Source organism: Budorcas taxicolor, chromosome 1 (assembly GCF_023091745.1).
Source record: "Budorcas taxicolor isolate Tak-1 chromosome 1, Takin1.1, whole genome shotgun sequence".
Taxonomy (NCBI): domain Eukaryota; kingdom Metazoa; phylum Chordata; class Mammalia; order Artiodactyla; family Bovidae; genus Budorcas; species Budorcas taxicolor.
This window is the reverse complement of record NC_068910.1, coordinates 196,873,953-196,899,309: the sequence shown is the minus strand read 5'-3', so window position 1 is coordinate 196,899,309 and position 25,357 is coordinate 196,873,953. Positions and strand designations below refer to the sequence as shown.

At 34.6% G+C, this 25,357-nt stretch overlaps 1 protein-coding gene across 1 annotated transcript in view; it reads right to left on the bottom strand.

Annotated features, from left to right (window-relative positions):
• STAG1 (stromal antigen 1) overlaps positions 1-25,357 on the bottom strand; it is a 465,665-nt gene that overhangs the window by 16,294 nt on the left and 424,014 nt on the right. The window contains exons 22-26 of the mRNA XM_052642913.1: positions 24,549-24,629; positions 7,644-7,736; positions 5,496-5,670; positions 3,684-3,823; positions 892-993 (exon numbers count right to left, since the gene is read on the bottom strand). Coding sequence (XP_052498873.1) covers positions 892-993; positions 3,684-3,823; positions 5,496-5,670; positions 7,644-7,736; positions 24,549-24,629 — 591 coding nt within the window. The remainder of the gene's footprint in view (positions 1-891; positions 994-3,683; positions 3,824-5,495; positions 5,671-7,643; positions 7,737-24,548; positions 24,630-25,357) is intronic.

The following is a 25,357-nucleotide window of genomic DNA, read 5'->3' as shown; positions in this document are numbered from 1 at the left end:
AGTTGCCTCTTCTGAAAAGTGGCTTTTTTCATTTGCTCACTTTTGTATGGGATTTGTTTACCTTTATTACAGATTTGTAGGATTTGCTATGTATGATTAAAAATATTTTCCCATAATCTGTCATTGGTTTTTCAATTTTGTTCAGAGTGCTGGTTGATGTATAAAGCTGTTTAAGTTTATATATATATATTATATAATCAATTTTTACATTGTGACTTCTCTCCTGGAGAACTTCTCTACTCCGGTATATAAAAATATCCTTTTATATTCTTTCAAACTTTTAATTTTTAACATATATATATAATCCACCTAGTAGTTATTTTGGCTACATGTTCGGTAGGGCTATTTATAGCCATTTCTCCAAATACATAGTCAGTGGACCCATCACCTATTAAAAAGGAGCTGATCCTTTCCCCACTGACCTTTATCAAAGGCTAAATATATACATACATACATATATACCTATAGCCACTACCACCCCTCATCTCTCCTTTAATACTAGGCATTTGTTAGGAATCTTCTTTAGGAAATGCATGTGACATATTTTCTTATTTGGATACTACTGTTGCCCCTTTAATTATTAAATACTTTAAAAATGTATTTTTATATTTGTTCTTTAAAAACGATCACTTTTTAAATATCCAATTTGGCATTTCATTTGGTCTAAGAGTAGATCACCTTAGGATTTCACCCATTTGAAATGTAAACTATAGGACTGTCTTCCTAAAGAAAAGACACATAACACATCTTTGTACCAGAAAGTATCCATAGTAATGTAGTAATATAATGATCTAATTTAAATGAGGTAAGATAACTAGCATATAATAATAAGCACATGCCAATACTCAATAATATTAATACTACTCATTTCTTTTCCTTCAAATTTCTTACCTGCTGTAAACTGAGAATGAGGGTCTTGGCACACTGAATTTTATCAATTTGCCTAGTTTTACTCAATGTTTCCTTAATAATATCACCATAGTCATTGTAATACTGTAAGGAAAAGAAACACAGCTTTAAAACTGTTGACATTTCACGACATAAAGAACAGGCTGGTGAAAAAAACGGAAAGGTGAGTAAGGACATGTTTAATTTTTCATGTTAAAAACCTAATGAGAGTTAATAGATATTGTCTAATGCTAAAAAAATACACATTGGACATTTAAAATTATGAAATAAATAATAAAACTAGAAAACTGGGAAATTCAAAGAGGAGAAGTGATATATGTGAGCAAAATTACTCATTCTTTACAACATGGATTCAACAGACACCACTTGTCCAGATCAAGAAACAGAACTCTGATAGAAATATCTTGAAGAACTAAAACCTAAACAGTCAAAATTGCTTACTTCTGAGGAGAGGGCCTAAACAAAGGAAGGGTAGATTACAATAACAGATTTAACTTTTCATTAAATATTTTTGTGTACCCATTTCCCCTCACAATGTCTGTATTTTACTATTATATATAATATAAAAAATAAAAACTGATTTCTTCAACAGTTGATTGGGAAAAATTCAACTAATTTTATAATTCAATTTTTTGATACAGGATTTAAAGAGTTTTCCTTGTGAGTAAATACTTTGGAGAAACTCTGAGACTATTAAACCTGGATGTTATTTCCCAACTAAAGCCTAAAACCTATAACCTATGTAAAGAAATGAGTATATTAGCTTGACAATTGCATTTTATCTTCAAGAAGATGGGTATATACCCATGATGGGAGGCGCAAAAAAAAAAAAAGGGAAAGCAAAAGAAGGGGAAATATCTCAAAAGAATCATCTTTTCAGTGCAATTAAAAATTATCTCAGTGAAGACAAAAAGGATGTATGAGAACACTAAAGTAGTTCAACAGGTAGATCAACAAAAATTCCGATTTTTAATAATCACATAGAGAAATGAGACAAAAAGCCAAATAGACAAGGATATATAAAGAATAGTAAACAGTGATTAAAATATTCATAAAAAATTAAAGCCTATAATGAACACAGGTGTGTAAAAACTGCTAAGGATGATAAAAGTTTAGATAAAGCCTATTTCTTGAACCCAAGACAGTACTGCTGAAGGACGACAAAACCATGGTAAGCTCATATTCATCCAACCAAGCCCTATTTAGATATTACTACTGGAAGCCTGTCCTAGTTGCTCACTTAAGTGTCTATATATCTGTGCTTGCTTTGTAATTTATACATCTATCACCACAATAATCATGCTGAGGTTTTACATCTAGTGGAAAGAGTTAAGCTTTAAGTTAAAGAAACCAAATGTCAGTTTTTGCTACTTTAATAGTTGTGTGTGATCTTTGAAAGTTACTCTGCCTCTCTGAGCCTTGATTTCCTTTTCCATAAATGATGATTTCCTAAATCACAGTTAATGCAGTCAACAAAGATAATATAAAAGCCTTAGAGCAGTCTCTTGAATATAAATGGCATAGAACATAGGCAGCTATTCATTATTAGCATGTTATATAATGTTTACATTTCAGTTTCTCTGTAATCTATAACTGCCATACTACAGAAATTATGTCTTATTTAAACCTCTGGCTACCAACATAGTACTCATCACATTGGAGTTGTCTAGCAAAATATTTAGTTACTGTGTCATAACTAGAATGGAGCCCAAACATGGACAAAGACACAAGTGAATGAATGGCATACACAATATTCTGAACATGGGCAAAATAAAATACTGTCTCTGACATAAAAACAAGGCAAAAATACGTACACCGATAAGTATGCCTGTTAGGTTTAACATAAAGATTTTTGAGGACTGCTTTTTTTGAGTGTCAGAAAAAAATGGAGCTTCTGGGAAGAGCAGCCAGGAAGTCAGATACTTATCAGAATGGTGTAAAACCCTCGACATCTCCTTACCTCCTGCAGGAAAAAATCCCAAATTCTCACAAAACATATAAGGTCTAACCTCATTTAATATCTTTAAATCTTACCTCTAGCTCCATTCTCATAAGCAATCTATGTTGCTATATCAAATTACTTGCATTTTCCTCAATTTCCTTTATCTCTGTACAAGTAGTCCAATCTGCCTGAAAGTCCTTTAACTAGTTCTTTGCTTGACAAATGAATGCTTCTCATCTCAGACTTAGTTCAAAAGGCACGTCTAACAGTTTTCATTAACCCTCATATTTCTTAAGAGTGCATCTATTTTATATATTTACAGGGACCCCTATACTTATCTCTCTACACTGTAGAAATGCAATTATCTAATCACTTGATTGTCTCCAGCTTTAGACCACTTTGGAGAAGGAATTGAAAAATCTTTGTTAACTTTAGTGCCTGGCAGGTAGCATGGTAGGCACACATATAAACATTATCAGGAGAGATGTCATAGGGAAGAGGGAGCGTTTTCTTCCATAAGAAGGGTCCAAGGCCTTAAGAAAACAAAACAGCATTCTTTCTTATAAATGTAAGGAACTCGTACTTCATGGAATTGATATAATGGTATAGAGTGATAAAAAACTCATAAAAAAGAGAAATTTTAAATATGTCAGAAAACCGTCAATAATATTTAGGTAAAAGCTGTCAATTTAGCTTGCTCACTACTCTTTCGTTTTCAGTAACTTCTAAGGCACTTGGTGGAATGAGAAAAACAAGAATATGAAGCTACTATCTTAATCAATCAATCAATCAATGTCCTTGACCCATTAAAAAAAAGACTATGAAACTATACCTTCATGTAGTGTTTAAAGATGTCTGCAGCTGCATGCATGTCAACAATATCATAGATGATAAGTTTGCTGAAGGCAGCAAGTAGATTCCTTCTCTTGTGTAAGGCCTCAATTTTATTAGCTTCATCTTCTTCATCACCCTCTAACCACAGAAAATAAATTAGTTATGAACTTTGGCCCTTTATCCAAGGTAAAACATTGTAGACAATCTGTAGAACAAATAACTAGGCTATAACTTTACAAATAGGTACAATTTAGTTTTAGATAGGATAAAAATTATTAGCTGTACTGATTATTTTAGGGTGCTATACTTAGTTACATATTTATTAAACACTAGGCACTAAGGTTCTAGGAGATTATCATAGCAAAGACTAGTTATATAGGTTTTTTTCTCAGGTTTTTGTCATAACAATACTATTGTCCTTTTACCTTTAAAATGCTGCCTTTTTTCTGAATATTCCTTATGTGCTAATCTATTTCTACAGAGAAGAAATTTACAGAAAAATTTAAGACACAGGGCAAAGTTTTCTTTTAGATATATATATGGGGAGGAATGGAAATTACATGAAGGAGTTAGTTTTCAGTTCTTATCTTAAACATGGTTACATTAGAAGCTGAGAAATAAAGTATATTTTGCAAACCATGTTATATACATACATATTTTTTAAAACAAATCATTATCAAATGCTTTCAAACAAGTAGTATTTATTCTTCAGTTTTTAGATTCTCAGGTTTATCTATTTCTAATCCCCCTCAAAATATTTCCGCAAGTCTCCAGATGATAAAAGTTGACACAGTTGTTTCAGGTTCTGTACTGACCCTCTCATGTCTTGGCCTGCTATTTAGGGAGAGTGTTCTTTTTCTCTTCTTCACATGTATATTCATAAAATAACTTATTCTCATCTTCTCTCTTCCCTTTCTATTACCTGGTCCTGTTGTGAAACATCAGTGCTTTTGGAAGTTGGAAATCTTTTTGCTTAGGACAAGTAGCAGGTAAATATTGTCTCCTGAGATTAACATGAACTCAGAGATCCTTTTTTCACAGTCTAGTATTTTCTAAAATGTTCTGTTAAATAAAGAATATTCCAATAGCACCAGGTAGATCTGTGGATTTCATATGCCACAGATCTTACTTAAGAGAGCTTAAATCATCTATTTCACAAATAAGCTATTTTATACAGTATTTATTTATAATTATTTATATTCAGTCTTATTTTGCTAAGTTTTCATCCTGTAGGCTCAGAACAATTTTGACTGGTGAGGTTTCATAATATTCTTTTAGCATTTAGTATCTTAGAGTCATGTTTTGTTAATTTAAGTAATATATGATCACTCCTCAGGAACAGAAAGGAACTCAGATGCTTTTCTTTAGAAAATTGTGAACCTGGATGCAGTTCTATTAGAAAAAAAAATCTATCTTAAACATACATTTCAAACATGTTGGAAATGACAAATGTACACAATGATCCATTACAGTATAGCTTAGGATAGCAGAAGACTGGAAACTAGTCAAATATCAATCAATATGAGATGAATAATATAAATTATGCTATATTTAAATAATAAAATACAGTGTAGCTATTAGAATTAGAATAAGGAACTCTCTGTACTTTGTGATGGGAAAAGATCTATAAGGTACAGACACTTCACTGTGTATATTATTATTCTTGCTTTCTGACTTATATGAATGTATTAACTTTCGTTTAAAAGAGAGAAATTGTAGTATTTTTTAGGACTGAATTGGAAATTTTTTCTTCAATCTCTTGAGGTTGTTAAGACAAGATCAATATTGACAAGATGACAGTTGCAAATACCCATGCTCTGGTTCTCCTCATCTTGGTCAATGAAAACATGATCCATCACAAAACTGAGGAGTTCAGACTGAAGTCCAGTATCTGGATTAAACACCAAAGGCTGAAGGCCCTCCCTGCCACCTGTCATTAATTGGTGGCTAAAAATCATCAAAAGATCACAGAGTAGCATGAAAGCCTGGAATGAAAAGGAAATTCATCACTAAAACATTGTACAGTAGTAACTACAAATGACAATATACTAAATTAAATGCAGTTCAGTAATGGTACCATAATAGAAATGCTAAGTATTCAAACTGCAGCTACTTAATTTTAATTTCCAAACATAATAAAATTACTTTTTCTCATTATATACTAGTCATATTTACGACTCTTCACTTCCCCTAAATATAAACTATTTTTTAATTTGGCTGTATTAACTCAAAACTATTAAGAGATTTTTGACTTGAACTTATAAAAAATGAACTGAATTCAACTCTGGAAACACAAATTGAATTACTATATTAATGACAGAGATTATAAATCAATCGTATACTGCATAAGCAAAAAAATAAGCACAAATCTTAAAATTAAACTGTATAATTCAATCAATTACAACATAGTACACTAAATCTGTAAGCTACCATTTTGGATTCTTTTAATAATCTACTGTAAAACAAAATTTTGAACCATAGGTTAAACTTGGATTCAAGATCATTCACATCAAAAACAGTGATGCAAAGCTTCCCAACAAATGTATTCACATAAAGAACTTTCAATATATTTTCCCATAGAGAATACATTACAGTTATATTGCCAAATTTAACCTATTTAATGGATGGTACAAAATGAACTTGTGTCATCAATTTACTGTTATAGAATAACTGAGGGCTCTTACACCCTAAAACAATCCATTCACCCCTCTCTAAAAATTGACTTCTGTGGAAAATACAATTTTGGTATATATTTGGAGATGGTTGTATACTTGGCTGTTTACCTCCAGCAAGAATCATGGAAATTCATGCTCTAAGTACACTACCATGAAATACATAAATTTAGAAACAAGTCACTTGAAAAGAGGAGAGCATGAAAGGAATCTAGGGAAATGTATATTTTTAACCGAGGCCATACTTTTGCATGTCACCAAACAGTGATGATGCAGAAACACTGAATTTCTGGCTTAAGTGTCCTGAGTTACGTATTTTTAGATTGCACTGGTTAAGTTCAGGAAATTTAGAGAATAAGGTTTAGGAAAGATAATCTCTGTTCCCATTTTAAGTTAGATGCTGATAACTTAATAAAGAAGAGACCTTACAAATACCCTATTTGTAAGATGAGATAGCACAGGGTTAAGTACTATTGTATTCTTTAACTAGATATAGACGCTTTCTAGTTGAACATCAGAATAAAAAACAGCATGGAAAAGATATATCATTTTTTTTTTTTTTAATAGAAGCTCTTCCTAACAGAACAGTTTCAGCTTACAAAATCACTTTGTGAAAATGGTATTGCCTTGGGCTTCACTTTGACTGTCTTTGGTCTACACCCCTTGCCAAGGGTGAGAAATCTGTTGGCCCAATGGGATATGCCCATCAGCACCCCAACTTTACATCTCTGTCCAGGGACAGGGATTCAGGAACTTCCTGCCCTCACAAACTGGATTCTACTATGAGGGGCTGCACAGGCATCCTTCTGAGACACACGGCATCCCCAGTGTGTACCCCTAGGCCCCAGGATAGTTAAGGAACAACTTGTTTAAGGAAGTGATGCTGACAGTTTGGATATGTGGGTTAAACTGTTCACATGAATATGTGAGAAGTTCTACCTGGTGTGGGAAAGAGCTGAAGGTAAGATGAGAAGAAAGTGGACCCTAAGAAGCTCCCATTCTGGTAAAGAATCCTCAGGTTCTGGTATAGAACTCATAAGAATCAAGAATTCTAAACTTCAACCTGACCTCACTTGCCAAGGTACAAAGATGTATAACAAGTTTGTTAGCTTACTTTATAACTTAAATATTTAGACATCTATACTTTTATGCCAGGTCCAATAAGATAAACTACATGCTAAGAACTGCCATAAAAAAGTATATCTTAAAAAAATTTACATCTTCTTATGCTTCTTCAATGCATTTGAATTATTTATATTGAGGGCTCTTAACTGACAGTCTCTTACCTGTTCCTTCACTGGAGTATTAACATTAGATAGGCACTGCTGGCAAACAGCCAGAAAGGACTTCACTGTTTTCCTCAATACCAACAAGTCCTCCTGTAAGACACAAATTTGCAAGCATGAATTACAGTATCCTTGAAAACTGAAGAAATAATAAATGGAAAATAGCCGAACCAGTTTACTGTTTAAGGAAATTCACAAAACCAAATTTATCACTGGGAACCAAATCATAATTTCCTAGTTATCCTAATGGAAGGGGCAGCAAAACTGGTAATCCCAAATACTCTGTTCAATTTCGCTTTGGAATGCTCAGTATGATTTCCTCCAACATATTTCCTTTATAAATATGGTTTACTTGGGCTGGTATTAAAATTGATAGTCATTCCTATTACAAATACTAGATGTAGTAAAATGAGGAAGTGCAGCAGCATCTGAAAAAAAAAACAATTAAGCAATAAACATGTACTGAATTTTTCCCATTTTCTCAGCATTCGGCAAAATGTCAAGGCAAAAAGATAACTTTAAGATAGTGTCCATGTTCTCAAAGAGTTAATATTTTAGCAGGGAGTTAGACCAATCATAGAGTAACTGTTTGATTTTTTGGTATCAACTCTAATTGTAGCAGACAGACATGGCTGAGTTGGAGACAGCTTCATAGAAAGACGAGCTTTAATCCAAGATTGGATTGGTGAATAGGTTTTAATCAGATGGCCATATTACAACATTCAATATGAAACACTGGAAAACTATAAAAGGAAATTTAAGTTTATCAAGTCCCTATAAAGTGCCAGGCACTGGTAAGAGGGCTGTTGTATAATTTAATATTTATATTGATTATAAGAAGTAGTTATTATTAGCAAAGATTGAAAGCAGGACTGTCTGATATCAGAGCTCATATTCTATTCACTGATTAATAAGCAAGATGCATGCAGACAACTCAGTATTATATTGATATTTAAAATAGTAATGAAGAATAATTAAACGAGCATAGGCTGGTATAGAAATAACTTTTAAAAAGTATTCTATGAAACTAAGATTCTTTAAGCTTTTCTATTTTGCATAGTTGATAGTACTTATTCCTTTTTGGAATCTTCACATCCCAAATAATGATACTTCAAAAATTACATATATTTCCTTTTGCTAAAATGAGTGCAGTTATTTTGAAGGAATAAGACCCTCTTGTGCAGAGTAGTAAAAAGGACACTGTCTCCAGAAACTTTAATGTTCCTGCAGATTAACATCCAACAATCAAACCTCAACATTTCTTGATCTTCTTTAATTTCAAAGACTCATAAAGCATCAGGGGAAAGAGACAAGAGAATAGGCAGTCACAAAAGAATTTAAGGAGTCCTTACATCGGAAAGCTTAACCCAGAGTCAGAGCAGTCACAGCAGGGTTGCTAAAAAGAGTTCTGAACAACTAAGTCATCTACCTATAAGGAAAGGTGTTTCAGAAGGCACAGAATGTTCAAAAGCCTGGAGGTGCTTTTGAGAGACTACTGTTGGGGTGCAAATGGGAGGAGAGTGGTGAGAGAAAACAAGAGAAAGAGGACCCATTTCCATTTAAATGGAATACAATTTAAAATGTCATGTTATGTATAATATCATATATGAAACGAATCGCCAGTCCAAGTTTGATGCATGATACTGGATGCTTGGGGCTGGTGCACTGGGACAACCCACAGAGATGGTACAGAGAGGGAGGTGAGGGGGGTTCAGGATGGGGAACACGTGTATACCTGTATACACATGTATATGGTATATGGCAAAACCAATACAATATTTTAAATTAATTAACCTCCAATTAAAATAAATAAATTTATATTTAAAAAAATAAAATGTCATGTTAAATTACTTGGCTATTATCCTGTCAGCAATAAGGAGCTAATGAGTAAGGATTTTTATCATGAGGTTGCTAAAAGTTTATGCTAAGGAATCATACTCTAACGAAAAGGGAGAAAGATGTAAAATAGCAAATAAAATCTGAATAGTATTAATAAATACACTCTTCTCTTGAGGGTTTATTATGTACCAAATGCTGTGTTCTAAGGGGCATGGTGAAGAGCAGGGAAGCTGGCATGCTGCAGTTCATGGAGTTATAAAGTTGAACTGAGCAACTGAATGGACGACGATGAACAGGCATAAATTTAAGTCTCACAGTCACCCTATGAAGTAAGTGATTAATATGCCTATATTACAGAGGAGGAAACAGGATCAGAGCATCTATAGATTTTAAGTGATAAAGAGTAAGGATCCATACCTAGTGCCATCTGACTCTAAAGCTTATGCTTCAAACCATCATCCTACAGTTCATCATATTAACAGATGCCATAGAATATTGGGCCTAAAAATAAAATGTTGTCAGTAAAGATGTTAACACAGTGTAGAGAAATTAAAGCAGCAGAATTGATAGAATTTAGGCGCTAACAGTGCTTACGTATGGATGTGAGAGTTGGACTGTGAAGAAAGCTGAGTACTGAAGAATTGGTGCTTTTGAACTGTGGTGTTGGAGAAGACTCTTGAGAGTCCTTTGGACTGCAAGGAGATCCAACCAGTCCATTCTAAAGGAGATCAGCCCTGGATGTTCTTTGGAAGGAATGATGCTAAAGCTGAAATTCCAGTACTTTGGCCACCTCATGTGAAGAGTTGACTCACTGGAAAAGACTCTGATGGTGGGAGGGATTGGGGGCAGGAGGAGAAGGGGATGACAGAGGATGAGATGACGGGATGGCATCACCGACTCGATGGACATGAGTATGAGTGAACTCCAGGAGTTGGTGATGGACAGGGAGGCCTGGCGTACTGCAATTCATGGGGTCGCAAAGAGTCAGACACAACTGAGCGACTGAACTGAACTGAACTGAGGAGCTAACAGGAACAGAGATGTTGCTGTGACTCCTAATTTCTAGGTAGTTGCCTACTAGATAGATTATGGTATAAGTCACCAAGATAGTTAATACAGGAACAAATGCTAAGGTAACAAGTTTGGCTTTAGGGATGCTGATCTGCAAATGCTGAAAGATATCGTTAGGTAGTGAGAATAGGAAAAAGAAGTCCAAAATGGCGGTGGCAAAAAGACAAGGAAGGGAAAAGTCTGCGAAAATAGAACAAATGAAGGAGTGAGGACCTTAGGTAAAACAAACAGCCCTTCTGGCTAGCCCAATTTACATAGGGCAGGCTCAGAGGGAGGAAAGAAAACATAAAGAGAGGAGCCAAAAAGGGGACTCTCAAGAGTCTTCTCCAACACTGGTTTTTCCAGTGGTAATGTATGGATGTGAGAGTTGGACTATAAAGAAAGCTGAGTGCCGAAGAATTGATGCTTTTCTTTTCTTGTATTTTGGATTGGACCGCCCTCACACCTGAGGATGTATTTTCCTTTGCTTGCCAATAAAACTGAGCTATAACACTGGTCCATCCATCACTTCAAATTTTTGCTGCGACTGAGGAAATTACATGGGGAATGCTTAAAATTCTCCAAGCCAGACTTCAGCAATATGTGAACTGTGAACTTCCAGATATTCAAGCTGGTTTTTAGAAAAGGCAGAGGAACCAGAGATCAAATTGCCAATATCCGCTGGATCATTGAAAAACCAAAAGAGTTTCAGAAAAACATCTATTTCTGCGTTATTGACTTCGCCAAAGCCTTTGACTGTGTGGATCACAATAAACTGTGAAAAATTCTGAAAGAGATGGGAATACCAGACCACCTGACCTGCCTCTTGAGAAACCTATATGCAGGTCAGGAAGCAACAGTTAGAACTGGACATGGAACAACAGACTGGTTCCAAAGAGGAAAAGGGGTACGTCAAGGCTGTATATTGTCACCCTGCTTATTTAACTTATATGCAGAGTACATCATGAGAAACGCTGGGCTGGAGGAAGCACAAGCTAGAATCAAGATTGCTGAGAGAAACATCAATAACCTCAGATATGCAGATGACACCACCATATGGCAGAAAGTGAAGAAGAACTACAGAGCCTCTTGATGAAAGTGAAAGAGAATGAAAAAGTTGGCTTAAAACTCAACATTCAGAAAACTAAGATCATGGCATCCGGTCCCATCACTTCATGGCAAATAGATGGAGAAACAGTGGAAACAGTGGCTGATTTTATTTTTCAGGGCTCCAAAATCACTGCAGATAGTGACTGCAGCCATGAAATTAAAAGATGCTTACTCCCTGGAAGGAAAGCTATGACCAACCTAGACAGCATATTAAAAAGCAGAGACATTACTTTGTCAACAAAGGTCCGTCTAGTCAAGGCTATGGTTTTTCCAGTGGTCATGTATGGATGTGAGAGTTGGACTATAAAGAAAGCTGAGTGCCGAAGAATTGATGCTTTTGAACTATGGTGTTGGAGAAGACTCTTGAGAGTCCCTTGGACTGCAAAGAGATCCAACCAGTCCATTCTAAAGATCAGTCCTGGGTGTTCATTGGTAGGACTGATGTTGAAGCTGAAACTCCAATACTTTGGCCACCTCATGGGAAAAGCTGACTCATTTGAAAAGACCCTGATGCTGGCAAAGATTGAGGGCAGGAGGAGAAGGGGACAACAGAGGATGAGATGGTTGGATGGCATCACCAACTCAATGGACAAGGGTTTGGGTGGACTCCGGGAGTTGGTGATGGACAGGGAGGCCTAGCATGCTGCAGTTCATGGGGTCGTAAAGCATCAGACACGACTGAGCGACTGAACTGAACTGTAACACTGGTCCACCCACTGCTTCCAGTTTTTGTTGCGGTGAGACAGAACTGAGGAAATTATACACTCCTCCCCCCACCCCCACCCCTCCCCCCCCCCGGCAATATCCTACTGAAGATGTCTAATAGTCAGCTGGATGAGTTCAAAGTCCACAGTAAAGAATCTGAGCAAGAAAAGATTTGGGAATCCTCAGCATTTAGAAACAATGGAAGTAGATGAGACCGTTAAAATGAGAATATGTAAATCGGGCTGACAAAAGTACCCTGGGGAACACCAAAACTTAACAGATGGATAATAAAGAAAAGCATATGAAGAAATCTAAGAAATAGTCTGAGAAGTAGGAACAAAATCAGAATATGGCATCCCAGAGGTAAGAAAAGGAAACATTTAAAAATGAGTAAAATTGAGACTTTGTTGGTGGTCCAATGCTTAAGAATTCACCTTGAGCACTGTACCTTAAATAAACTACTGCAGGGGATGCGGATTTGATCCCTGTTCAGGGAACTTGGATCCCATAGGCTTCAGGGAAACTAAGCCTGGTACCACAACTACAGACAAGCCTGAGCACCACAACAAAAGATCCTGTGTGCTGGACTGAAGATCCCCCATACTGCAATGAAGATCCCACCTGCTGCAACTAATACCTGACACAGCTAAAAAATAAACAAATAAATAAAAATATTAAACAACAATAATGAATAGAATAGTTTAATGATGACAAATGTCACCAAGAGAAAAGAAAAGGACTTGAAAGTATTACAATAATAAAGCAATGATGTTATGAGTGACCTTGGGGAGAACACTTTCAAAGGGATTGTTCAGTTGCTAAGTTGTGTTCAACTCTTTTGTGACTCTGTGGACTGCAGCACACCAGACTCCTCTCTCCATGGGATTTCCCAGGCGAGAATACTGAAGTGCGTTGCCATTCCCTTTCCCAGGGGATCTTCTGACCAAGGAACCAAACCCATTTCTCCTGCATTTACCACTGAGCCACCAGCAAAGCTCTTCAAAAGAACTTTGCTGTTGTTCAGTTGCTAAGTGGTGTCTGACTCTTTGCAACCCTATGGACTGCAGCACGCGAGGCTTCACTGTCCTTCACTATCTCCTGGAGTTTGCTCAAATTCATGCCCATTGAGTCAGTGATGCTATCTAACCATCACTTGTCGTCCCCTTCTCCTCCCGCCCTGAATCTTTCCCAGCATCAGGTTCTTTTCCAATGAGTAGGCAGGCTCTTTGCATCAGGGAGCCAAAGTACTGGAGCCTCAGCTTTACCATCAGTCCTTCCAATGAACACCCAGGACTGATCTCCTTTAGGATGGACTGGTTGGATCTCCTTGCAGTCCAAGGGACTGTCAAGAGTCTTCTCCAGCATTACAATTCAAAGGGATTTCTTCCCAGGTGGCACGAGAAGTAAAGAATTTGCCTGCCAATCCAGGAGTCACAAGAGATACAGGTTCTCTCCATTCAGGAAGATCCCCTGGAGTAGGAAATGGTAACCCACTCCATTATTCTTGCTTGGAAAATCCCATGGATAGAGAAGCTTGGCAAGCTACAGTCCACAGGCTCACAAAGAGTTGGACATGACCGAGCACACACACTCATTCAAAGGAATTAAAAGGGCTTAAAACTGCAATGGTAGAAAGGATAAGAAAGCAAGCAACTCTTTCAAAAAAGTCTGACTGTAAAGAGTGAGAGGAAAAATAGGACAGGAGACCCCCTACTGGAGAGGTCTTTGGGGGGGTCTTTGTTGTCCTTTTCATTAAAAAAGATTTGAAAATGTTTGTTGAATAAATAACTGAAAGAAAAACAAAATGCAAGCCATGCTATGAACTAGTCTAGACCTTAGAGAAACTGTATCTCAGGATTACAGATTTTAAAAATCTATAAACAAAACGGTTGAAATATGTATTCTCGGAGGTTCTATGGCATTCTGTGAATCTGCTGAATTAATCTAGGCACTCAAATGAGAACATACAGGTGTTAACTGGTAAACCTAGTATTCAAAGGATGAATGCTCACTCTTCCTGCTGGTACCTAGAACAGTGTTTGGCACATGGGCAGATGTTTAGTAAATACTTTCTGAATGGTATCCAAGTATACATAATACAGATGATAGCACAATCCGAGGGAAAAATAAATGTGTTCATTTTACTGGACAATAAATATAGTTAAAAATGATGCCAGGAGGCATTAATGCTCTTTTATTCTCTTAAATTTCATGGTTACTGTGCAGTTTGAAGCCGTCTAGGGAATCAGCCATTGCTGGAGTTGGAGACAAAAGATTCCTTTAAAGGTCAATCATAAAGCAGATGTGCCTTATATAAAATGATTACTTGCCAATCCATCTGAGAAGTTGTAAATTTAACATCACAGCTAGGTAAGCAACCTACTGATTGCTTACTAATCAGCAGTAGCATTTTAAGAATGTAGAAATGGAAAGCAACTAAGGAAATAGACGCTTTTTTAGCATTAAGTTTAGCATAGATTTGGACAGAACTTCAATATTCAGTGCTCAAGAAAGTTAACTTAATTGTAACCAGTTAGAACCCACTGAGAGAAGTTTAAGTACCAACAATTTTAGGTAAACAGGCACGGATACTGTATATTGAACAGAGGTAGCTAATCTCAAATAGTAAATTCCTCTGAACAGCTGAGAACAAAATTTTAGTTCTTTTGGATTTCAGAATATTGTGCTTTATTTATTCATCCTATAATTTTCCCACAAACCTCATTATGCTAGCATCTCACACTACATAAAGTTAACATCTATTGGCAGTTACTGTGTACTAGGCACTAATCTAAGCTTCTCACATATTAATTCAACTGTGACGGGTATAGATATTATCACTTCGATTCTACAAATGAAGAAACAGGCTCAGAAGTGTTAAACGCAGACCCAAAGACAAAGCTAGTAAGTGAGGCAGTAAATTAACCAGAACAGTTTGCCTCCAGAGTCTACAGTCTTAACCATTTTGCTATAGTGACTTTCTATAATGCAGGAAAATTAATATACTGAAGAAACAGGCAGCATTACAGAGGTAAGAAATATGAAACTCAGATTACTGAAATATATAAACAAAAATGCAGGTCAACCCAAAAGACACTGAAAAAGAACACATGAGCTAACTTATCTGTAATAGACTGTGATTTTAAGTGACTAAAATTTTTAGGGAGTGCCTCTAACACTCTGAACATGATGGGATTTCTATTTAAATTCTTTCTAGCCAGAGTACTTGTATTATAGTGTTAAAAACTGAAGGCAGAGTTAGAACAGTAATCTCTTCTCTCAGTCCATATAAGAGAATTTAGACTAATACAGTGCTTCCTTTTAAATGCTTTCCCCTAGATGAAACCAGTATTTTCTCTTATTTTCAGAAACCAGCTTGGGGTTAAGAGCACTCTTCCTAAAGTAGTTATGGAAAGGAATTCAAAAGAGTCAAGTGAGAAGATGACACTGAGACTTAAATTATAATATCTTAGCTATGTTCTTTTATATGCATTTTGCAAGTTGCTTCACTAAGAGAAGCTTTTGCTTCCCTGTAGATTTAGTGAAACCAAGAATCAGAAGATTGAAACCCAATATGCTCAAATGTGAAAGGGCTAAAAGAGCTTCAGTTTTTCAGTGATCTATTGTTAAAAATAAAAGAAATCTCTCTTAAAGAACATGATGTTTTGAAAATATACCCTAGTCAGCAAAATCTCAACAAATAAATTTGAGCCCCAAATAAGGCTAGCACAATTAAGATGGTGAATTTATCATATAAACTATATTAGAAGTTTTCTCAAAGGTACAAAGGCTCAAAATTGACTTACCCTAACATCTTGGGAAGAAAAATGCAGATTGTCCTCAAAGAGCCAAGTATCTCAACATGATTATAGTCAGTGAGGAAAGCTAAGGGTTTAATTCCTAAACACACAAAACATGAAGATCTTGACAGATTTTTTTTTTTTTGGTCATACCACAGGGCATGTGGGATCTTAATTCCCTGACCATGGATCAAATCTGCACCCCCTGAATTGGGAGGCAAAGTCATCCACTGAACTCCCTGGAAGATCCAAATAGGCAGATTTAAATGGGTGATTTCCTTTCATTTTTGCATCATAATTTTATGTGTCCAGAGGAGGACTACATTTGGCTGTCCTTTTATCCACAACTATGAAATACAAGTTAGATAATCATAGAAACTGAAGCCATGGAAAAACTAGCAATAAATATCTAAAACTAGTTCAACATTATCTGACAATTGTACATTTTCAGAGTGTGCAGAAGTAAAATATGGGAAGTTGTGAAATAAGCACCTAGATCAGGCCAAAGATCTTAGAATATGAGAATAAAGCCTGTTAATAATTTAGTGAAACATTTTTTGTGATTAAAAAATGGGGCACAAAACTAAGCTAGTTAAAAACAAGACCAAGGGGTTACTCTACTAGGCCAGGTACTGGAAAACCTTTTGGGTAAAGGGTCAGATAGTAAATATTTAAGTGTTTGTGGGTCATAATGTCTCTGTTACAGCTACTTAAGTTTGCCTTTGGAACAAGAAAGCAGCACATAAATGAATGAGCATTCTTGTGTTTCATTAAGACGTTCCTTTCAAAAACAGGTGTCTAGTCAGATTTGCCCCATGGGCTATATACTTTGTCTAGTTTGTATTGGGCTACAAAGCTCTTTGGACATATAAATTGCATTATACTTTTATGTACTTAGCATCATTATTAACATAAGGTTCATTAAATTATTTTTCAGCTCAACTAACTTATTATCCATAGTAAACATGACAGAAACATATTTCATTCACTTGGGACACATCAGTGGGCAAGAGACAAAAGCCTCACCATTGCTATAGGGTAAACCCTATGGAATATCTTTGAAACTGCTTTCATTCACGAGTAACTGCTACTAGCTTCTCTTCTGAAGATAAGGAGAGTGTGCCACTTTTGTGAATAAATAACAGTAAAATACTGGATTTTAAAACCCCAAATGTAATATCTAGTTTTCAGTGTTGCTTTTCTTGGTGATCTGAATCCCCACCTGCTGACTCCTGCCATTGCCTCAAGGGTAATCCACTTGATCTAGGAACCCTTAAGCTGCCTACTGTAGTTCCAAAACGTCTTCTGATTTCTCTTTTCTGTGGTGTACAAAGATGCAGAAAGCTAAAGGAGGAGTCAGAGGGACAGGGGGAAAGTAGTGACTGTTAGGAGCAAAGCGAGAGATGTGAATTCTCAAATTTTTCAAAATACAGATGGAGGACAAAATCTACCATGCTATATTCCAAACCTTCACTAGACACTGAACATGTTTATGTACTTCCATAACTTTATGTAACAGTTCATTTAGCCTTGATTTTTGGCAGGGGAGAAGATTAGGAAAGCACAGTCTAGGACTGCAATTTAATGTTATCAAAGCAACAGTTATTGCTGACTAAAACATTTCTTTTAATTTAATCTTCCCAACAACCCTATCCAGCAATGAATATCACTTATTAGGAAACTAAAGTTCAAATATGAAGTAATTTGTGTACCTTTGTCACAGGTGGTAAGAAATGGAGCCAAACGTCAAACTCAATTTAACTCCAAAGGCCATGTTTCAACACAAAAAATGCTGGAAAGATATTATTTATTTATAAACTGAAAGTTTCTTATATATATATAAATTGGGTCAGCAAGAAGAAATCATTTAAACAAATACCTAGTAATTACAGAATGGCCACTGGAAAAAACATTTTCAAAATAAAAAACCTACTGCAGAAAGGAAAAGTGATTATTTTATCACTCAGGGAATATTAAATAATATTAAATACTTACATTCCTTTATTCAAATAAATGATCTGACAGGAAAGTAAACTTCCTTTAGTATTAATTTTGGTGAGAAAGATTTCCAATTTCTGTACTGAAGAGCGGGAAGTGTTATGCTTTTTTAAATATTATTTTAAAAAAATATCTGGCCACACCACACAGCATTAAATATTGTTAACATTGCTTTCAGCCTCTAATAAACTCAGTTAAAACACATTTTTACATTATAATAATGGTTATTTAGAATAGATCTTCTCAGTCCTGGCTCACTGCTTAGATTCTGAGGTATTAAATAAATTAGGAGTTAAGAGTATTTATAAAGTAGTACTTTAAAGACCACTATCCCTGTGCAAGTAAAAACAGCATCCAAATGGACAGGCTAGGGAAGCTGAGGAAGCCTTATGCTGTCCCTTCAAGGGGTTGGAAGGCATTCCTTACCAGAAAGCAAGCTCCAAAAAGTAGAGGCCCAGGAACAGAGTTGCAAACACAGCATGGAATTCCTAATAAGATGTTGGAATCATGAATTGTACATGCCCCTCTAAGTTGAACATATTTACTTATGATTTCCAGAAATTTTTAGAATGTTAGAGTCAGATAAAATTTTGGACAAGTTGAGAGTTTAGTATAAACAGCCATCTACTTATGTATTCCAGATTTAAAAAAAAAAAAAAAAAACCCTCGAGGAGCTGAAAAAGAAATGAATATAAAACAAGTCCTGGATCTTTCCCTCCTAACTTTCCTAGACCAGCCAATCAGGTACTTGAGACTGGACACAATATTAATAGAAACAAAGCTATCAAAAAATCACTCTGAAGTCATGGACCAGTCAAAAGGAAAGGCTTAAAACTAAAACCAAGTAGACAGTTATTGAGGATAGACTTCTCAAGAAATAAAAAGGTAGGGGAGGGGAGATATAGAAAAGAATGAAGCAAAATGGTTGTATAATTTATTCCTAGAGGGATAGCTACTGTTGCCAGCTGTTGGCCTCATTCCCTTCCCCTTCAAAGCAGTGAACTCTGCAGACTGAGGTGTATTATCTGTATTTTGTTATTATAAGAGTTTTGGGGCAAGGACCTAAGTGAGCTATCTCTTTCTTATTCACAGATATTAATACTCTACAGGACTTGGAAGGGGAGAGGAAGAGGTCTAGAAAGAAGACTGGATTTTTATACACAACAAGGTTGAACATTTCTCCTCATGGGCCTTAGCCACCATCAGTCCCATCTTTACCCTAACTATTTGGAGGTAAACAAGTTGAAATTTGCAGAGGAGAACCTTCAGTCAAGAGTGTAACGGAGGAACAAATATCATAATAAGTATGCTATACTTCTCAGTAATAATTTGACTTGTAGCTCCCTGAGGGATGTAGATTTTCTTTAATTTGAAGACTTAAGGATAAAGCCTGGGTCCAGAATACAGGGATGTTTCCCCAAGGCTATTCCTACTGCTGTCTAGAATAGAAACATGCAGGATAAGGCAGAGAGCACCACAAATTTAAGATTACAGAGAGTAGGACAGCTCCTCCCAGGAGGAAAAAAACACCGAGGATAAATTCTAGATCCCCAGCCCAAAAAAGGCAATAGGGACATTAGTTCAGCCCTAACTCTTATTTACCTGGCTCTTTAAATGTCTCTGTATATGTCCAGAAGGAGCTGAAGAAGTGTGTTTTCTGCTACAGAGAAGAGAAACTGAAGGCTGCTTCTACAGGACCAGCACTAGGGGGCACCCGAGCAAAGTATACTGAGCATGCCTGTGAGTTTGCTAAAGAGCTTCAACTCTGGAAATTAGGGGAACAGAGGAAATACCCATCGGTGAAACCCAGTGGACTTCCATTTTAAATAAAGATCTAATCCTGTTCTTGACACAGTCTTCTCATATACTTCATTTTATAGAATACTGTTCACTGTTAAGTTATAATTTGAATTTAAACTTCAAATATAACTACCATTCATAATCCTCCAAATGACAGTGTTCATGACAAAAGAGAAAGAAGAAAAGTAAATTTTAGAAAGTGCTCATTAAAGAGCAATTTGGTGATGTGTATCAACCCTTAAAAGTATGTACAATCTTTGACCAAGCAATTCCAAGAATGTAAGATGAAAAAATGCAAAACACAGAACAAGCTTTTGCACCAGAATGTCCATCACAGAATTTTATTACTTAAAATGTATAAACAGTCTAAATATCCAAGAGAGCAGTAAAATAAATTATAAGCTACACTACGTACTATCATGCATATGTTAAAATATTATCTATAAACATTAAATACATGAAGAATATGTTAATTGAAGAGACACATATAAATACATCATTATCTTAATATGACTGAAAAGTACGTAAGAAAAAGTACTGAAAGAAAATACATCAAAATATTAACAGGTAGTAAGATCTGGAAATTTCATTTTATATATATAGTTTTTTTAATGAACACATAGTAAGAAAGCTCAAATTTATGAAAACCATTCTACCTTATATTTTATACCAAAACCAAACATGCATAATTTATTAATTAAAAATACGAGTGACCTTTTCAGAGGTTTAAATGAATTTCTATAAATATAACAACAATGAGCAGAGAAAAACAGCACTCAGGCGGCCAGTTCCTCACTAAATAAATGGCTCATTCTATATTAACAGTTATTCAACAATAAAAAAAACAAAATTAATTCATGTAGTAAGACTTTCATGTTACCTCTACAAAATCAATATTACAAATGTTAAATATATAGACCCAAAGGGTTTGCTGTATTACATTTAAATTTCAGGAAACAAATTAAGGGGGGGAAAAAAAGGACAGAGAATTTCAGGTGCATCACTAGCAAAGTTTTCCATATACTTTAACTAAGCCACTGACTTTACAAACTGAGCCATTTAGAAATCATGGTAACTTCTCATTTAAATGCCTTGAGGGATACAGAATGACCCCAGAAAACTGCCATGTGTCATACTTTTTCAATATACAACTGACAAATGATATTGTTCAGTGAGGAATCAACCAATGTGTCCTTAGAAAATTTGCTTTTAAAAAAACCAACTACAACAAAACTCCATAAAAAGTAGTTGTATCAAAAGCTTAATAATACAAGATTTTAAGGAGTAGTAACAGAAAGAAAGTTATGTTGAGATTCAGAGACTTGCGCTGTAAGTGTGATTTTAGACAACTCTCAATTTTTGTTAAGTATTAGGTTTCTTTTCTGTAAAAATGGGATTATAATATCCACTCTATAGGATTATTAAGCAGATTTAATTAAATTAGAACATTTATATTAAAACGATTAATAACATGTAAAATATAAACAAGGTAAAAATAACAATGTCCCCTTATAGGTTTCATCAAATTATTTTCAAATTCCTTTATAGCTTTAATATTACATTTATAAACAACAGAAAAATGCTGTAACAGCAAGTAAGATACAGAACATACTACGTACTTTTTTAGCATTCATCTAAGTCCAACAACTCAGTGAGTTATTTGTGATAAACCAAAACTTAAGATTAGAAGATGGAGAATCAAAAAATTTTCATAGTAGTAGTTTTTAAAAATTATCTTTTAAGATATTAACATTCACTTTAAATATCAGCAACAAAAAAAATCCCTCAAAAAGTATCAAAAAGTATAAATGGAAAAGTAAATTTCTCTCCTTATGCCTGCCCCCAGAGAATTTCTACTTCCCAGAGGTAATCGCTGTTAAGATTCTTGTATATTTATCGAAACATCTTTGGTAAAGCAGTTTTTAACTTTATCATAGGTTGTAGAATTCTAGAGCTAGAAAAGATTGGCGACACACAACTATAAACTTCATAACAAAGTAACCTGAGATACAGGTAAGTGATTTTTCAGTTGTTACTAGAATATGGAAAGCCCTTTACAACTGATAAAATGCTTTGATATAAATGATTTATTTTAAAATTATTTAAGTGACTTGACTCAAGGTTATTTTCATAACTTAATGATATGGCCGAGTCTATACTTAAGAATTTGATATCTTATCAAGTGGGATGTTACTAATACAGATTCATGTATACAAAGTTTATGTATGTGACTCATATATTTTCAAAGATATCCTATATCATATAGAGGATTAGAAAGTTTGATAATTCCTGATCTTGTGATTATTATAAATGAGAATCATGAAAATATTTTAAAAGAAAAAATATTAGCAATGGAAGATTAATTTTTCAAGTTTGTGTGTATCCTAAAGATTCATGTTTTATAAGGTTATCATTTTCAGCGAATCACTTTTAAACTACAGATACAACCAATACATGATTACTAAATATACGTTGGTTTACAAAAATTGCCAACAACTTCAAAGTGAGAAGAAACATCCTGAGATACAGCTAAGTAAGGAGAATTTCACATGTGATATAAATGCACACAAAACCAAAATGGAAATCAATGAAAACTAAAGCATCTAAAAGGTGCTAGGGCACACTTTCTGGAATCAAGAAAACCAGTGTTGGCTACAAAATCTTCATTGCCATTGTGGCAGAGACAAAAACAAAATCAGTAGAATGACTAAAGACAAAAAGGAAGCTATTTTCATTAGGAGAATATATCAGATGAAAGTTAAACAGAAAGGCAAAGAATCTCAAAATAGCTCTGCTGCAACAGGATTGAAAAAAAAAAAAAAAAAATTCTGGACTTCCCTGGTGGTCCAGTGGTTAAAATTCTGTGCTTCCAATGCAGGGGGGCATGGGTTCGATTTCTGGTTGGGGTTAAAAAACAAAATATTCAAAGAAGGTCCAAGAATAGATTCTTACTCTAATTATGGAATTTAATTGTAAAGGGACAAAATTTAAATTAAATGAAGGAAATAACCACTAATTATGCTAAAGTTTTAGGCTAGCGTATATTTCAAATTTACTAAAATGCAGTTATCAACATTCAGTTAAAATACAAATAACTCAGACAATCAAGATGATCTCAGTGGAAAAACAATATAAAAGTCAAATAAACTAAGTGAAAAATTCAAATAAACTAATTATGCATAACATATAAACTCTTGCTTTCAAATTTTAACTTACATATATACACTCTCCTTTAATCTTTTCATATAAAAGAATATTTCAAAAAACATGAAAACTTTGTATAGTTTTAAAGTGGTTTTTGTTTCCAATAAAAGAAGATTAACCTTGATTTTTGCTTTTCAAGACTAAAACTTTTAATAAAATAGAAAAAAAACAAAAAGCCAACAAATATATCAACCTCCTTCTAACTGAAAGTGAACAAAACTCCCAATTACTTCCAAAGGCACAGAAATCCTCCAATCATTCAACGGAAAAGATGAAAAGAAAAAAAATTCTTTCTCCAAGAAAAGAATACTCTGTATCAAGCAGTTGGTTCTATATGGAAATGTATTATTAACACTGTTACTGGTTGAATAGCTTCTGTTTTGTTAAGCTGAGGATATATAAACATCATAGTCTCTTTATTTGGTTCTTTATCAAGTGTTTGCTCTTTCAGCATATGTTCAAGCCCCTTTGATTTCATAACACAATTGAAATATATTTGTTTTGTATTTATGTCAGATAATTTCAATGTATAAAATATTTTTTAGTCTGAATCTCTTCATGGTTTCTAGTCTTCTTTTTAATAAAGTTGGTTTTTTTAATATAAGCTCATTTTTCTTAAAACTATGGAAAACTCTCTGAGGCAACTTCCTTCAGAAAGGATTTATATTTGATTCTCTTAGGTGCTTGGGGATACTACCATTATAGAACATAATCCAAATCTTATTTATTCCCTCATGAATGGAACTGGTATGAGTTTATTTCTAATTTACCCTTATGCTGGGAGTAGCTCTTTTTGGGATCCCAACTTTATCAAGGGACATGCTACTTATTAGACATTCCTCTTCAAGAGGGCTTTGGGACTTGTCTATATTAGCAAATATCCTCAAGATTAAGTAGGTGTTAGTACTCTGCTTGACTTTCTTGGATCTGAGTTTCACTTAACTTCTGGTTTGTATTTTGTTTTGCATGGTCATGGGTAAGTTAAAAATTCAAAAAAATTTTTTTATCCAATGATTTAAAATGTTCAGAAACAAAAGTTTGTTTAGTTTGGGCCCCAAGGTACCATAATGCCAGAACTGAAACCTACACACTATTGTCTTTCAATATTATTCTCTTTCTTACAGCATGTCACCTATCAAAGCTCTTGTGGTTTCAAGTATAGTTATTTCTTAAAAGAATTTAAACTTCATGTATACATGCAACTCTGTGGCTACTGCTTGAAAAACTGTTTATCTTTCAAAGATGTAAAAAAATATATATATATATATGTTTAGGATAAAACAAGAATTGATAACAATTATATTTTATTAAAATTATAGTAATAAAAATAATATAATGAGTTAAGCAAGATTACTGTGCTTTAGTAATAATCCTTCTGCCTACGGAAACTCTTACTTACTTTGGAAGGAGAACCATCAGTAATTTTCACCAACTGCCAAAGAATCGAGTAATGGGAACACTGCAGTGCCTGTACGACTATCTGTATCAAATAAAAAATTCAAACAAATGAGACATAATTTACGTTTGTACATTAAGAGAACAATACTTATCACAGTTTTTATCTTACAATAAAGTTTCAAGTCCAAATAGTTGTAGAATTAATAAGAATGCACAAAATAATATTTACTTTAAAAAGACAAACCAATCAATCAATCTAGAGAATACTGATATAATGTATCTCAATAAATATGGACCCAAATACACTATGCTTTAAACAGAAATGCACTGTCATGAATACTTTACTCAGTCAAATTTTTAAGAGATTGAAGAAATTGTTTTATTCAAATGTTACACTTAAATGATTACTTAATTTGTTTAGAGTTTTTCATATGAAATATAACACTCACACAGAAATGTGCATAAACATATATAAAACTTAATGACTGAAGTATATGAAGAAAATACTGTCACAGATTAGTGTTTGTTTGTAGATAAATGTGGATATTCTTTGATACAACACCAAATACTTCAATTTGCACTTGTGAGAGAAAGCAAATGACATCTTTCTCTTTTATGAAAATAGTTTGACCTTATGAGCCTGCCTTGGAAATCTCCCAGGCTCCCTCGACCACATTTTGAGAATCTCTGCTCTGAGAACAGGATTGCTGGGTATGTGTGTATTTAACTTTACAGGAGATAGTACCAAATTTTTGTCCAAAGTGGCTATATCTAATATTCTTTGACAGTTCATGTGGCTCCATGTTTTTA